This window comes from Lagenorhynchus albirostris, chromosome 18, assembly GCF_949774975.1.
Source record: "Lagenorhynchus albirostris chromosome 18, mLagAlb1.1, whole genome shotgun sequence".
Taxonomy (NCBI): Eukaryota; Metazoa; Chordata; class Mammalia; order Artiodactyla; family Delphinidae; genus Lagenorhynchus; species Lagenorhynchus albirostris.
Window position 1 is genome coordinate 25,234,018 of NC_083112.1, and position 15,290 is coordinate 25,249,307.

A 15,290-nucleotide genomic window follows, 5' to 3' on the forward strand; every position below is an offset into this window, starting at 1 on the left:
TTGGATAATTCCAGCCACTAATACGTGTAAGTGGTAAAAAAGTAGTTTTAAATGTGGAAGAATTATTATACTTGCATTTGTTATGTTAGCAAAAAGAAAATGTTATTCATTGTAGTTAATTTGTTAGTGTAGTTACAGGTTGACAGTCTTCGTGCCTGATAAACCTGTGTATTTCTTTTTTTAAAACAACAGTTTGTTTTGTTTTGTTTTTGCTTCTTATTTTTTATTTGTTTTGGCCGCACCGCACTCGGAATCTTAGTTCTCCGACCAGGGATTGAACCTGGGCTCTCAGCAGTGAAAACACCAAGTCCTAACCACTGGACCGCCAGGGAATTTCCTAAATAACAGTTTTATTGAGATATAATTTATATGCCATATAATTCACCTATTTAAAATGTGTAATTCATTACACGTCTAGTATATAAATGGCATCCATCACCATAATCAGCTTTCAAACATCTTAATTATCCCAGAAAGAAACCTCTACTCATTAGCGGTCGTGCCCTATTCTTTCCCCCACTCCTAGCCATTAGCAACCACTAATCTACTTTTTGCCTCTATGGATTTGACTATTCTGGACATTTCTTATAAGTGGCATACAATATGTTATCTCCTATGACTGACTTCTTTCACTTAGTAGAGGGTTTTCAGGGTTGTATCATGAACAAGTACCTCCTTTTTGTTATTGAATAATGTTCCATTGTATGGATAATACCACATTGTATTTATCCACTCTGTATACCTTTCTGGAGAAGCTATTTTTTCAGTGAGGTTTGTGTTGGTCAGTTTTTTTTGAGGATAGACTTAGCAGTCTCTGTTCTCCCAGATAGTACTCCATCTCCTAGAGCACCCTTGCTAAGTAAGGAAATTAGTACCTCTTTGATGTATCTCAGTTTAGCTATGTAATCTTGACTTTTTTTGCCCCCATTCTGTTTCACTTAACACATAACACGTAAAGGATAAGCCACTATATATACAGGTGGTGTGACTGTGTTACTGGCCTTTCCTGTTTTAAAAGCCATGGTCACCTTCAGTACTATTTAGAGAATACTGATGACGATAATGTCCTTTGATTTAGTGAAATAAAAAGAAAACTGATAAATTAAAAGAAAAAAAACTGTTAATGGTTTGTTAAAGTGTGAATTTAACAAAGTGATACCCTTAATAATGTTCATAAATCTAATATGCCTAATATTAAATAAGTTAGAATACAGGCAGAATTTTTTTTAACACGGTTATAACCAAAATTCTCAATACTAGGCAATTCTTTTCTTGGAAAGAAGAATTGTAATGACTTGGTGATACGTTTGTGAGCTTATCTGTTTCATCTGTTCCCACCTCTTGTCAATTAAGAGTCTTTGTGATGTAGCATCAAGTGTATCAGCTTGGGGATGAGGCTCCACAGCTTACTAGCTGTATGATTTCAGACAAGATTTTAAATTTCACTGAGCTTTGATTTCCTCCACCAAAAGTGAAAGTTACTTCCCAAGGTTATGAGCAGTCAATGTTTATGTAAAACATTTAGCAAGAGCGTAGGGCAAAGGAAGTAGTCAATAAATGTGGCAGTTGCTGTATTAATGACCTGAGGTAAATCAAGAAAAGGCATTAAGCTTTGTAGTGTTGCACTGTGTACTCTGCATCACTCAGTTGTTTTGGATAAGTGAGGTAATGAAGGCAATTTTTATGACTTGGATACCAGATAGACAAATACATTCACCCTTTTTTTTCCTTAAAGTTTTCCTATTTTTCCTTTAATACTTGAGAATGACTGACTTGTTTCTAGAATAAGCCAATAAACTTTTCATTCAGGATTTTAAAAATCTGGGAGATTCATTCTGTAGGGGAGCACTCTCCTTTAACATTGTAGCATGTTAAGTTTATTTTGATGTAGTTTGATCTGGAGTTCAATTTTTTGCAGTGACTCTAATTTCTGTCATTGTCTGTGATCATCTAGTGTGACTTGATTCTGGAAAAGGCTTTGTTGTAGCTAAACTGCCTATATTCACGAATGCCCTGGCTCATTTTATTCTACGAGTTGTGCATATATAAGATTCTTGTCAAAGCTCATCTTTTAGAAGTAGGAATTACCTCTTTAATTATGATTTTACTTAAATTCTTTGAGTTATACAGAATCTGCATGTTTAAAACATTTATCAGTCTGGTACTGACTGTTGTGATGTTGCCTAGTTAGTTTGCAAGTAAACATTTAAACCTGGTTAAAATTTACTACACCTCCTAAAATTTACCCTTTTTTTTAACCTCGTAATTGATTCTGTTCATACTTAGCTAGCCACACACACACACACACACACACACACACACACACACACACACACACACACACACACACACACACCCAATATATTAAGCTTTTAAAGTGGGCACTCTAGTAAAAAAAACTAAGATTGTTTTCAGTGATTATTTTACTTTTTTGAGATGCATGGCCAAGTTGTAATTTATCCTGACTGAAAAAAGAAAACTCTGGGCAAAGACTAAAGAAGGCCAATTGTCATGAAAGACCTAAAATGAGATTAGACTTAGCTAAATCAACTCCACAGGGGTTTACAGTGGAATTTCAGACATTATCTTGGGGAAGTTTGGAGAAAAGACCATTTTACTTAGACCTTTCTGTTTTTCTTGGTGCTGTGCAAGAGAAAAGGCTTCTTCAGAAACACTCATCTCTACTGGAGTCAACAGAAATAAAACAAAATTTTTCAGCTGTAGCTCTAACACAGTGTACATTAAGAAAAAACAAAAACAAACAAAAAAAATATATATATTTTTAAACCCACACTTTAGCTGAGATGAAACTTTTATTATGACTATAATTTATCTGTAGGATCCTGTACTTGTGGACTCTGGAGTCAGATTGCCTGGGTTCAGATTTCAGCTCTGCCTCTGGCTGACCAGTGGCAACAAAACAACAGCACAGTGTTGTGGGTTAACTGACATAAGCCATGTGAAGTGCTTAACATAGTAACTGTTTTCATCATCACCACCACCACCATCGCCACCACATTAAGAATACCGTTTTATTTTTACTTTATTTTATTGTTTAGTGAGGAGCTCTCAAAAATAGAGACTGGAGGATACAACATTGTAATGAGTTCCTTTTTAATCAGATTAAGGAAGGACCTTGACTATGTTAATTACCAGGAATTTGAATCATTTTTCCCTTATACGAAGCCCCTGGCTGTAACATAATATTTATCTACATCATGGTATAAAAGGTACGTAACCCATGAAAACCTAGGATATTGGAGAACTGAGGAGACTGACAGAAGCATGTATTAAAATTTTGTGCCTTGATGCTGCTTTGGATGTTTACCTGTGTGCCAAGAAAACATTACCTGCTGTATTGTTGAGTAAAGTGTAAAAATAACACTGCCTAACATTTTGTAGAGCCGTTTATAGTTTACAGAGTCTTCTCCATGTACTCTTTGATTCTCACAAATCAACCTGCAATACAGTATTCTTTCTATTTCCTGTAGTAGACTATTATCTTGAATTTATTACCGGATAACTAGAAGTACTATATTAGAATCCTGTAATAGATTCCTAGGGCAGGGTTACAAAGGTACCCAGAGTATTGTTCAAAATAACCTGGCTTATTTACTAAAGGTATCTAGATTCCTATTCTTTTTTAAAAAAAAAAAAAAAATTTATTTATTTATTTATTTTTGGCTACGTTGGGTCTTTGTTTCTGCGCGGGGGCTTTCTCTAGTTTGCGGCGAGAGGGGGCTACTCTTTGTTGAGGTGCACAGGCTTCTCATTGTGGTGGCTTCTCTTGTGGAGCATGAGCTCTAGGGGTGCCGGCTTCAGTAGTTGTGGCGCACAGGCTTAGTTGCTCCGCGGCATGTGGGATCTTTCCGGACCAGGGCTCGAACCCATGTCCCCTGAATTGGCAGGCAGGTTCTTAACCGCTGCGCCACCAGGGAAGTCCCGTCCTATTTTAATAACATTCTTTTAGAATATCAGTTAGTAGATGGTTTGTCTTATTATCTGTTTATTTCCTCATTAATTTTTTTGACAGAACTTGATTTGTTTATATTTCTATTAAGAGATGATGCAGAACTGTGTAGGGATTTTATATACTGCTTTAGCTAGTGCACTGAAGTATTTTTAAGTTTTCGGAATGTTAGTAATCAATGTTTGGTGTTTTGTTTAAAATGAAAATGTACCAGTAACGACAACAACAAAACCTGGGGAAATTGCCAGGGAACAATCTCCATAAGCATAAAACTGGTAGGCCCAAAGACTTCCGTGGGTGAGTTATCTTAAACTTTAGTGAATCATTTAAACAGTTTCAGTTCAGAGAGAGAAGTTCCCTAATTCGTTTTTACAGAGCCAGCATAACACTGATGCCACAAACTGGCACAGTATATGCAGACACACATGCACATAGGCTAATTTCAAGATGGATATTTTGTTTAACTATATGAGGTAATATTTATTGTCTCTTAGCTTTACCAAGTCCTGTAGGTGATGTGCATTCTCTCGATCCTCACAATAAACCCCGGTACAGTATGGCAACTGTTTTCCCCATTTTATGACTAAGGGAAGTCTTTGTAAAGAGGAATCTCGAGAGGTTTGAATGAAGGAATGAGTATTGCCCAGAAACACAACTGTAAAGTGGCAGCGCCTGCATTGGGGTTGAGTCTTTGACTTGGGAAAGTCCAAAATCTTAACCATTATGCTAGGAGAGATATAAGAGATAAAAGGAACTTTGAATGAAAGAGAGAATCTGGAAGAATATTAAGTAAATAGCCTTTTATAGGGATTAAAATTGTGATAAATACAATAGGATTTTTATTTTCTCCCTAATACATTTACATATTAAAAATTTTTTAAATTAGATTCATGTACTACACTTTCAGTCAGGAAAACTGTTTATAAGTTAGACCAGTGTGTTGGGTAATGTGCACTGCAGCTCCTTAAGACTTTTCTGCCTGATTGCTAAAACTGCTTTTCATTTTCTTTTAAAATAAGACTAGAAGGGATAAGCTCCTATAAAGAGAACTTGAGTCAATCAACAGAAGTATTCTCATTTGCAGATAATGAAGCTGTTTTAATGACAGATTTTCAAAGTATGCCAGGAATCTGGCTGTGAAGAATCCTTCACAAGAACTTAGTGCTGAGTCCCAGAGACCAGCTATACAGTCCTGGCTTGTTTTATGTAATACATTAATTCCTGAAATCATTTAAAATGCACTTTGGAAATTGGTAACAGTGGTAGCTATTGGGGATGGGGAACTATATAGAAAGGGGGACAGTAATGTTTTACACTCTTGGAATATAAATATGTTCATATATAAATCTATTCCCCAAAATAATTTTTAAAAAATGTACCACGGGAACTTGTATGAAGGATTTTAATTTTGACTCATTTCGTTCACCAGTCACCCTAATTTTGTGCGTGTATATCCACATAGATGTTCTGTGTCTAGAGATTTTCTTTAATATTATTATGATTCGTAGGAGGGGATGAAGGAAGACCATCCTAGTGTTTGATCTGGTCCCAATCTCCTCCCCCTAACTGCTCTGCTTTCACTTCTGCCTGAGAATAGTGCTCAGAGCTGAGAGCACTAGAGTACAGTGAGTTGAAGGTATTTTCAGGTTCTTTTTCTCCCATCATATGGACCTCTGCTTTTTAAGCTTTTTATTGAAGTATAGCATAAACACAAAGATGCACAAATCATAAGTGTACAGTTTGATAAATTTTCACAAAGTGAACACATATGTATCCAGCTTTTGCTTTTAGTTAGAGCTAAATGGTTGTTGCTGGGAGTAGATGGTTTGTTTCATGCAGCAGTTTTCTAAAAGGACTCTTCTTACTAAAAACAAAACAAAGGGACTTCCCTTGCGGTCCAGTGGTTAAGACTCCGTGCTTCCAACGCGGAGGGCGTGGGTTCGATCCCTGGTCAGGGAAGTAAGATCCCACATGCCAAGTGGTGAAGCCAAATTGAAAAACAACACAAAACAAAAAAACATGCCTGTCAATGTACGATTGTAGTAAGCCAAGTCCTGCCCCCCCAGCTTTATTACGTATAACATTGTTTAAGGTGTGTACGATGTGATGATTTGATTTGTGTGTTTGTATATATGTATATATAGTAAGTCAAGTTTTAAGAGTGTTTATTTTTATCTAAGTCAAATATTGAAGGATTTTGATCATCAAAAAATTCATTGAATGCTTGCTATATGCCATGCAGTATAAGTGATGTATTTACATGTTATTGAATTTTTACAACAACTCTAGAAGATACTATTATTCGTATTTTAGATGGACACAAAAACTAAATCCTAGAGAGACTGAATCATTTGCCTGAGTTCAAGCACCCAGGGCATGGTGTGCAGTCTGGCCTTAGATAGGGTCATTCTGACTCTAGGGCCTGAGTAGTTACTGTTATATCCTGTTTTCACCATGTGTATTTCTGGTGCATTTGCTGCATGGTAAATATTGTCAGATTGTGTCCTGATAGAGTAAGGGGTGGGTTTTTTGTTTTTTACATCAAAGGTGGAGGAAGTCATTTCAAAGCAGTGTCTTCATAGGATGAGGCTTCGGGACAGCATTCTGATCGGAAGAGAGGGCACAAGATAAGTTTTTACAAGTGCGCTGTGCTTAGTTTGCTTGTTTTTTGGAATGGGAGATACTGAAGGTATCTCCCATACCCCACTCCTGGTATCGCCTTGACCAGAGGCAGAGAGATGGTATAAACTACTGGAAAGGTGCTCATTTAGCATCTTATCTTTAAAGAGGATTATCTCCATTGGGGAATTTTTCTTTTCTTTTTCCTTTTAGCCGCGCCTGCTGCAGGGCATGCGGGATTTTAGTTCCCCAACCAGGAGACCAGGAATCAAACCTGGCCCCCTGCAGTGGAAGCTCGGAGTCTTAACCACTGGACCACCAGGGAAGTCCCTCCATTGGGGAAATTTTTAAAGACTGTTTTTAACCAGCTTTTTGTTTAGAAAAACATTTGATAGATACTTCATTTTAAGCAGTTTCGTAGGCGATCGGCAGGACGTTTCACAACAGCGCGGACCAGGTTGAGCTCTGCTATTGGAGAAGCTTGGCAAACAAGTTATTTGAAAGTTCTTTTGCTTTTTTATATCTGAAAACTTGTTGAATAAACTTACTTAATAGAGTTGGAATAATGATCCATAGTTTCTTAAGTATCTGCCTAGGGCTTTGGATCATGGTCTACTGAGGAAACAAGCAAGCCTACTCAGGGTAGTAACATATTGTACTGCTTACAGATTGGTCACTTTCCTCCTCTTTTAACTTGATGGTGTTTCCACATATATCATCAGCCACAAATGGCAACTACATAGTGGACAATGTTGAAATTTGGGGAATTGTTTCTCTTTCTTGCTAACACTTGGTTTGATTTTTATTACTGCTGCTAAAAAAAATTGTTAATTTTGCGTTCATCACATGTCATAAATTTACCTGAAATTAATAAAAAGGGAAACCGGTATACGTATTTTTCTGTCCGGACCTGTTAACACCTTCACTAAAGTTACAAAACAGTCAAAAGTCAGTTTTTCACTACAGTTTAATTTGCTGTGGAAGTAGAGGCTTTAATAACGCTGATCTTTAACAGATTTTAATTCTAAAAAGCGTTCCCTCTCTCTTCTCACCCATCATTTGTGATTTATTTTAGTTCTATTCCAAAAGCAAATGGGAAAATAATCTGCAAGTGCCAAATAGCAGAAGATCTCGTAACATAATAATACAACTGTTTGTCTCTTTGGATTACTAGTATCTCAGACATTGGCATAAACAATCAGAGTTGACTCAGTTTACGGAATGCAGTTTAGATTCTTGTAATTCTTTAGAACAGTGGTTCTGACCCCTACATACTCATTGGAATCACCTGAGGAGCTTCAATAACATGCTCTGGTTACATCCTTAGATATTCTGATTTGTTTGATCCCGTATAGGGTCAGGTACTGATATTTTTAGATGTTTCCCAGTATATAGTCAGGGTTGATAACCACTGGTAGTTTACTGAGATTCCCTGGTTCAAATAAAAGGTACTGAAGAGGCGATGCTTATTTAATCTAATTATTTAAATGAGGAGAGGGTTTAGAGCTGATTTAGAAGATTTGGAGAAAAAATTTTTTTGAGTAGCCAACCAAATGAAATGTAATATTTTTGTTCAGGCATCAGTGAAGTGTTGACTCCCTCATTTCTTAAAAGGAGGTAACAGATCTTATTGCTAACTATTAGAAATGTGGCCATTTTATGACTAGCTCTGACCTTTCTGAAACTCCCTCTTTAAATAAATCTTGGGAAGGAGTCTCGTCAAAATGATATAGAAAAACTAGGTGGATAAAGTTTGATGGTCTTCAGCAAAGAAGCAAAGAAACTTGAAGAATAATGTCTAACCTTAATTTATGAATAGTAACAAGAATATATATATATCTATCTTTACTGCCATAAGCTGCCATAGGGTAAAGGGAGCTGGTTGTCATATGAGAGATTTAAGCTAAATAAAATGGAGTCCTGTTATGGGCTGAATTGCCCTCCACCCCCCCAAATACATATGTTGCAGTCCTAACCCCTGATATCTCAGAGTGTGACCTTGTTTGGAAATAGGGTCATTGTGGATGTAATTAGTTAACATGAGGTTATACTGGAATAGGGTAGGCCACTAATCCAGTATGGTTAGTGTCTTTATAAGAAGAGAAAACTTGGACACACACATATACAGGGAGAACACCATGTGAACATGATGAGGGCCATTTACAAGCCAGGGAGAGAGGCCTGGAGCAGATCCTTCCCTCAAAGCCCTCAGAAGGAACCAACCCTGCTGACACCTTGATTTCAGACATGTAGCCTCTAGAATTGACAGACAATACGTGTCTGTTGTTTTAGCCACCTAGCCTATGGTGCTTTGTTACAGCAGCTCTAGCAAACTAATACAAGTCCCAGTATTTTATTTATTAAAAAAATTTTAAATCTAGGAAAATTCAGCATTTGGAATTTGGCAATTTTTTCATTTAAGAGGCTAGGGTCCATTTCTTTATATGGAATGTTAGAATGTGTGGTTATGAAGTTTTTAGGTTCCTGATGATTCAGTTACTAGTCAGTCAGTTTAGTCAATCAGTTTATAAGGCAGGAGTTTACCATGAGCCCAGATCGGCAGCTGGAGTTTCTGGAGCGTGTGTTTTCCTTCTGTTTATGGTAATAGAGGGAGAGATTCTTTCCAGTCACCTGAGAGGGGTTTCCTAGATCTATTTTGTATATACAGATTCAGGCTTGTTACCTAAGATTCAGAGTTGGTCTGTTTATTGTATGTGAATTAATAGCACCCTGGAGAAATTAGAGATGAACAACTTTGAATATATATCTCAGTGGACTAGAAAAGAGTGGCCTATGTTTTTCATGAGAGGAGCAAGTATCTAGAAGGAGAAGACAGTATGGCTAAATTGGGAGTGATCCTGGGAAGTCCCTGGGGACCAAGAGGGACTGGCTGTGCCTTCAAGATAGTTTATAATAGATTTGGATCAGAGAAGCCCTGAAAAAAGATAATATTGAAAGTCATACTGCAAACACAGCTCCTTGCCTATTCTGTTTTTCTAAACAGAGCTAAGTAAATATGCCAAAAAAACAAAAACAAAAACCAATCCCAAAACAAAATGGCACCATGTTTAAGGCTGGTTATAGTAGGTAATAGGTAAAGAACATGGACTCTGGAGTCAGTTTAACAGTCTTCTGGGGACTTCCCTGGTGGTGCAGTGGTTAGGACTCTGAGCTCCCAATGCAGGGAGCCTCAGTTCGATCCCTGGTCCAGGAACTAGATCCCACACGCATGCTGCAACTAAGAGTTCACATGCCACAACTAAGGAGCCAGCAAGCTGCAACTGAGGAGCCCACATGCCACAACTAAGGAGCCTGCCTGCTGCAACTAAGACCCAACGCAACCAAATAAATAATAAATAAATACTAAAAAAAAAGTCTTCCACTTACAGTAAATTATTTCCTTTCTCCTTGAGACTTCATTTTCCCATGTATAAAACAGATAATCTTATGTGTCTCCTTAATTGGATTTTGTGATGATGAAATAAGGTGGTAATCCATGTGAAGCAATGAGCAAAATGCCTGGTGCTAATAATATTAGCTAACAGCAGTAGCAAAGCCAGAAGGTTTGTGACCACTTGTGCATGCGACTCCCTCCCCCAGTTTAGTCCATAAGAATGAGTAATCTCTTCTACTGTAATGTTATCAACAGGCAGTTTTCAAATCCATACCTTTAAAATACATCTTAAAAGCCGGAAGTGCCCTTGGGATCAACTGGTGCTCTTCTTTCATTTAAAGTGAGGAAGATAAGATCATGATAGTAGGATTGGAGAAGGCCTTGGGTCTCCTGGTTCACAGTCTTTCTTCTTTACTACAGGTTGCCACTCTCTAAATCACACAGCCACATGTCCCTTTTCATTCTTAAGTAACCTTTTGCTTCCGTGGAAACTAATTTTTTCTCTCTACTTTTTGTGTGTTTGAAATTTGTCTTAAACAGTTTTAAAATTATTTTAAAATTTGAACTGAAATTAAAAATGATTGTTTAACGCAAATTAGAATATGCTTGATTATCCACAGACTGCCTCTGTTAGGGAGCAAAGAAATTGGCAAGAGTGGTTGCTTCTGGAGAGGGGCACTGAAGTAGATGTAGCATTGATTATAGTGGTATATGACAGGGTATTCTAACACCTGTACCTCTGGAGACTAGAGTCATCAGCTCCAATCCAGTTACAGAGTAAGAGAATAGGACAAGGCAGAAAGTAGTAACACGTATCTGTAGTCCTTTGAAACTTGGGAACTTTATAGGTTCAGAAAAAATTTTGGAGATATCCCTCGTAATAGCCACACTCTAAACATTCACTACCCAAACTTAAGGAGCCGAATAGATGTGGGTAGGGAGAAATACTTCGCTTTCATTTGAGGGCTTCTCCTGTGAATTGCATCGACCTGCCTCTGTCTCTGACTTAGTGGTGATCTTGGGTAAATTTTTTAACCTAATTCTTTATCTGCCAGTGGATAGAAATGATAAGCCCTGTCCTTACCTGGTACATGGAGTTGTTGCGGCTTAAAATGAAATCATGAGAATTAACTCAACTCTGGGCTCAGCCTTGTCAGAAGACGAGGAGCTTAAGTTTAGCTCTTAGGAGAGAAGAGGAGAAGTGCTGTCAACAAGCATGTGCTCATGCTAAGTTGGGTTGCATATGCAGCATTCACTCTCAAAAAAGAGAAGGGCAAGGCAATTGGCTACTCTATATGATACTCTCTCTGGTGCCTCCCTGTGTGTGTTTTACATTGTAATGTTTGAGCCTCTTTCTGTTTTAAAACTTATGATTTGGAGAGCCAGTTCCTTCTGACTAACTTTCCTCTTTTCTGAAATAGGAAGAAACATTTTAAAATAAAGCAATCCAAATATGTTTTAGTATTAATGTTATCTATAAATTTCAGAACATAACATTCTTGAAGGCACAGATAGTATCTGTTTAGTACCTATGATACCATATATTTAATTTAGGTAATTAAATTCTTATATAAGAAGTAATATTTAACTTCTGTGCACTGCTACAAACATTAATTTTAAAAGATTGAGGCTGCTTAGTTATAATGAAATCATAAATAATATTTTCAATATATATATATTTTAAGAAACAGGATATTTACATGAGCTATCTTCCCATAAGATGCTTATTAATTATGAAAGGAAAAATAGTAACTTTATGGTAGAGAAGCCTGGTAGACCCCACCCTAACTGAATGATCAAAGTTAATATCACTAGTAATGGGACAAAAAGGTATTTTTTGACCTCCTGATAAGATGTATTTGAAAGGACACAAGATTACTTTTTTTTATTCTAGCCAAAAATGCAGACTGAATCTAATGATGAGTTAATACCACAAAAACCCAAATTGGGGGACATTTTATGAAACAAATGGCCTGTATTCTTCCAAAGTGTCAAGATCATGAAAGACAAAGAAAAAGTGAAGAACTGCTCCAGATTAAAGGAGAAGAAATTGTTCTAGATTAAAGGAGTTGTCATGAAGAAACATGATATTTACTAAATGAAACTTAGGATCCTCATCTCAATTTTTTTCCCATTTTTTGAAAGAAAGACATTAATGAGATGGAGAAATTTGAATAAGGTCTATAGATTAAATAATAGTACTGTATCAGTGTTACTTTCCTGGTTTTGATAATTGTGCTATCTTTGTATAAGATAATGGTCATATATTTAGAAAATATATACTTAAGTATTTAGGGTTAAAGGAGCAGTATGTCTACCACTTTCAAATAAGTCAGAAAAACTATAGATATAGAAATGATAATATAGAAAGAGGATGCTAGACATGATTAAGTGTTAACATTTGGGGAATGTGGATGAAGGTTGTAGGAGAATTCTTGGTACTACTTTTACAACTTTTTAAAGTCTGAAGTTTTTTAATTTTTAAAGTAAAAGAAATGTAATGACATCGTAATCGTTTTTTTTTTTATTAATAGACGGTTTAGTGTATATTAGTGGTTTAGGGGATGATGATTTGCAGAGAAATGTTACTATGAAAGTGTAACAAATGAACAGAACCCTTACCATATGACAAGTAGAGCAATATAAAACAAGTTAATAAATGTCAGCATTTTTACTATATTTAAAAAGTAATTCTTTTATAGATAGCCCTTATTATATAGTATTATGATTCATGTATACTTAGGTACATTCAAAACATTTTTTATTTGGCTTTCACTTTTAACATTGAATTTTTTCATGACTAATTAACTGATTTTTGAGTAGGCTGTTAAAAATCCTCTCTGCCTCAGTTTCCTCATCTGTAAAATGAGATGGCTAGACTAGAGTTCTTCCAGTTCTCGACTTCCCTGATCTTATAACCAGATAGAAAGTGAAAGTTAATTTTCCCATTTGAACCAAAAGCAGTTAGTTGTTAAACACGGCCTGTGTGCCAAGTGACAGTGTAATATTTATTAAGCTCATAGATTTTTTTCTGTCAAAGAAACTTTTGCTGAGATTTTAGTTGTACATTTCATTTGTATGACACTTCTTATGCATTAATGATACTAGTTTTTTTAATTTAGTGAGCTTTAAAAACATACTTTTATGGGACTTCCCAATGAAAACTTGGCTGTTAAGACCCAAAATTGGTAATGAAAGTTTTATTTGGTCTTAGTAGATATATATTCTCTGTATCATAGAAAGCTTGTCAATATACAAGTAGCTGCTGATGTGAAAACTGAATTGTGTAAAATAATTTGGGTTGTATTTAACAAAAGCAAAACTTTGTTAATCCTTTTTTTCCTTCACCCCTCCCAGCTTGGCGATCCAGCTATTTTTCCTGCCGTCATTGTGGAACACGTTCCTGGTGCTGATATTCTCAATAGCTATGCGGGTCTAGCCTGTGTGGAGGAGCCCAATGACATGATCACTGAGAGCTCCTTGGATGTCGCCGAAGAGGAAATCATCGATGAGGATGACGACGACATCACCCTTACAGGTGTGTGTGCCTCTGACAGCACCTTCCTTCAGCATAGTTTTAGTCAGTGGGTTAGCCCTGTGATTTGGGGGATATAAAAAGTTCTTGACTCGGTTTTGAGTAACTCCGTTACCGGCGGAAGCTAGAGCCCTGTGGGAAGAAGAAAATGACGTTTTCTTTCTCATCTGCCTGTGCTTCATGGTGCTCGCTTATCTCCTCCTCCTTCTTTCCTAAATAGACAGAGATGAACGTGACGAAATAGAAGGTGTGTAAGAGGAACCAAACCAGCTCGGTTCACCAAGTTTTCACTGAGCACTGTTTGTGTGCCTAGCTCTGTACTCCTGATAACAGTGAAAGGTTGTTCGCAGGGCAAAAGATAGGAATATTCTTTTGTTACTGCTGCTGCAGGAAGCAAAATAGGAAGCCGTGACCCAAATGTAGGATAAGGTGCCGAGGTTTAAAGATTTGTTCAGTCAGAACTAGTAGGATATTTCACACTGAATGTAAGTGTTGAGGTGGTGCTTTGTTCCATCAGTTTTAGAAACTGGTGCATGCATTTGTAATTTTATACATTTACATTCATATATCTTGGCCAGAGATGTTGGAGGTATTTGAGAAAGTTAATTACTTAGAAGCAAAGATTATTTGAATATTCTTTTTTTCTTTTTTTTTTAAGTTTTATTTATTTATTTATGGCTGCATTGGGTCTTTGTTGCTGCATGCGGGCTTTCTCGCGAGTAGGGGCTACTCTTTGTTGTGGTGCGTGGGCTTCTCTTGTTGCAGAGCACAGGCTCTAGGTGCGCAGGCTTCAGTAGTTGTGGCACGCAGCCTCAGTAGTTGTGGCGTACAGGCTTAGTTGCTACACCTCATGTGGGATCTTCCCAGACCAGGGCTCGAACCCGTGTCCCCTGCATTGGCAGGCAGATTCTTAAGCACTGCGCCACCAGGGAAGCTCTGAATATTTATTCTTAAATTAAAAACCAGAAATTAACATTAGTCACAGTATTATCAACTAAACCTGGACTTTATTCCACGCATTTCACACTAACAACCTTTTTCTATTCCAGGATCCTATCTTGAATCTCACATTGCAATTAGTTGGTAATTTTTCCTAGTCACTTCCAGTCTATGACAGTTCCTCTGTCTTTCCTTGTCTCTCATAACCTTGATGCTTTTGAGGAGTACTGGTCAGACACTGTACAATGCTCCTCAGTTTTATTTCTGTTATATTTTCTCATGATTGGAATGAGATAATCCATTTTGGGCAAAAATACCTCCCAAATGGCATTGTCTTCTTATCATTGTATCATATTAACATAGTAGATTTTTTTTAAAGTACAGATTTAATTCTCACAGCAGAAAAAGAAAACTGAAATTAGAGAAGTTAAATGACTTGCTTATGTCATGCACCCAGTGACTGAGTCATTGATAAACGTTGATGAACAACACTTAGTTTTTGTACTGTCCTCTTATTTTTTACAAAGCATGTTCTCATATATTCACATTTTTGTTCAGAGCAACCCAGTGAAAGTTTTTGATAAATCTATATTTGTTTCTCGCTTATCAATAAGACAGTTGGATTAATCATATTAGAGGTTTCAACTCATCACTGACTGTGTACTTCGTGTTTTGTATAACAGAATGACCACCACTATGCATGTATGTGTTGTGTAGCTAATGGGGTTTTCTCCACAGTGTGTTCTGACCTATTTTCTTGATGCCTTAGGGTAAGGCTACACTCTTTGTGGATTGGGAACCAGGGTCTCCCCTGAAGGGGTGTTTATTCCTGG

At 36.9% G+C, this 15,290-nt stretch overlaps 1 protein-coding gene across 6 annotated transcripts in view; it reads left to right on the forward strand.

Annotated features, from left to right (window-relative positions):
- The window catches only part of ELF1 (E74 like ETS transcription factor 1), a 104,550-nt gene that overhangs the window by 60,022 nt on the left and 29,238 nt on the right, over nucleotides 1-15,290 (forward strand). For all 6 annotated transcript variants that reach the window (XM_060128668.1, XM_060128667.1, XM_060128672.1 and 3 more), the window contains one exon: nucleotides 13,341-13,521. In XM_060128668.1, coding sequence (XP_059984651.1) covers nucleotides 13,341-13,521 — 181 coding nt within the window. The remainder of the gene's footprint in view (nucleotides 1-13,340; nucleotides 13,522-15,290) is intronic.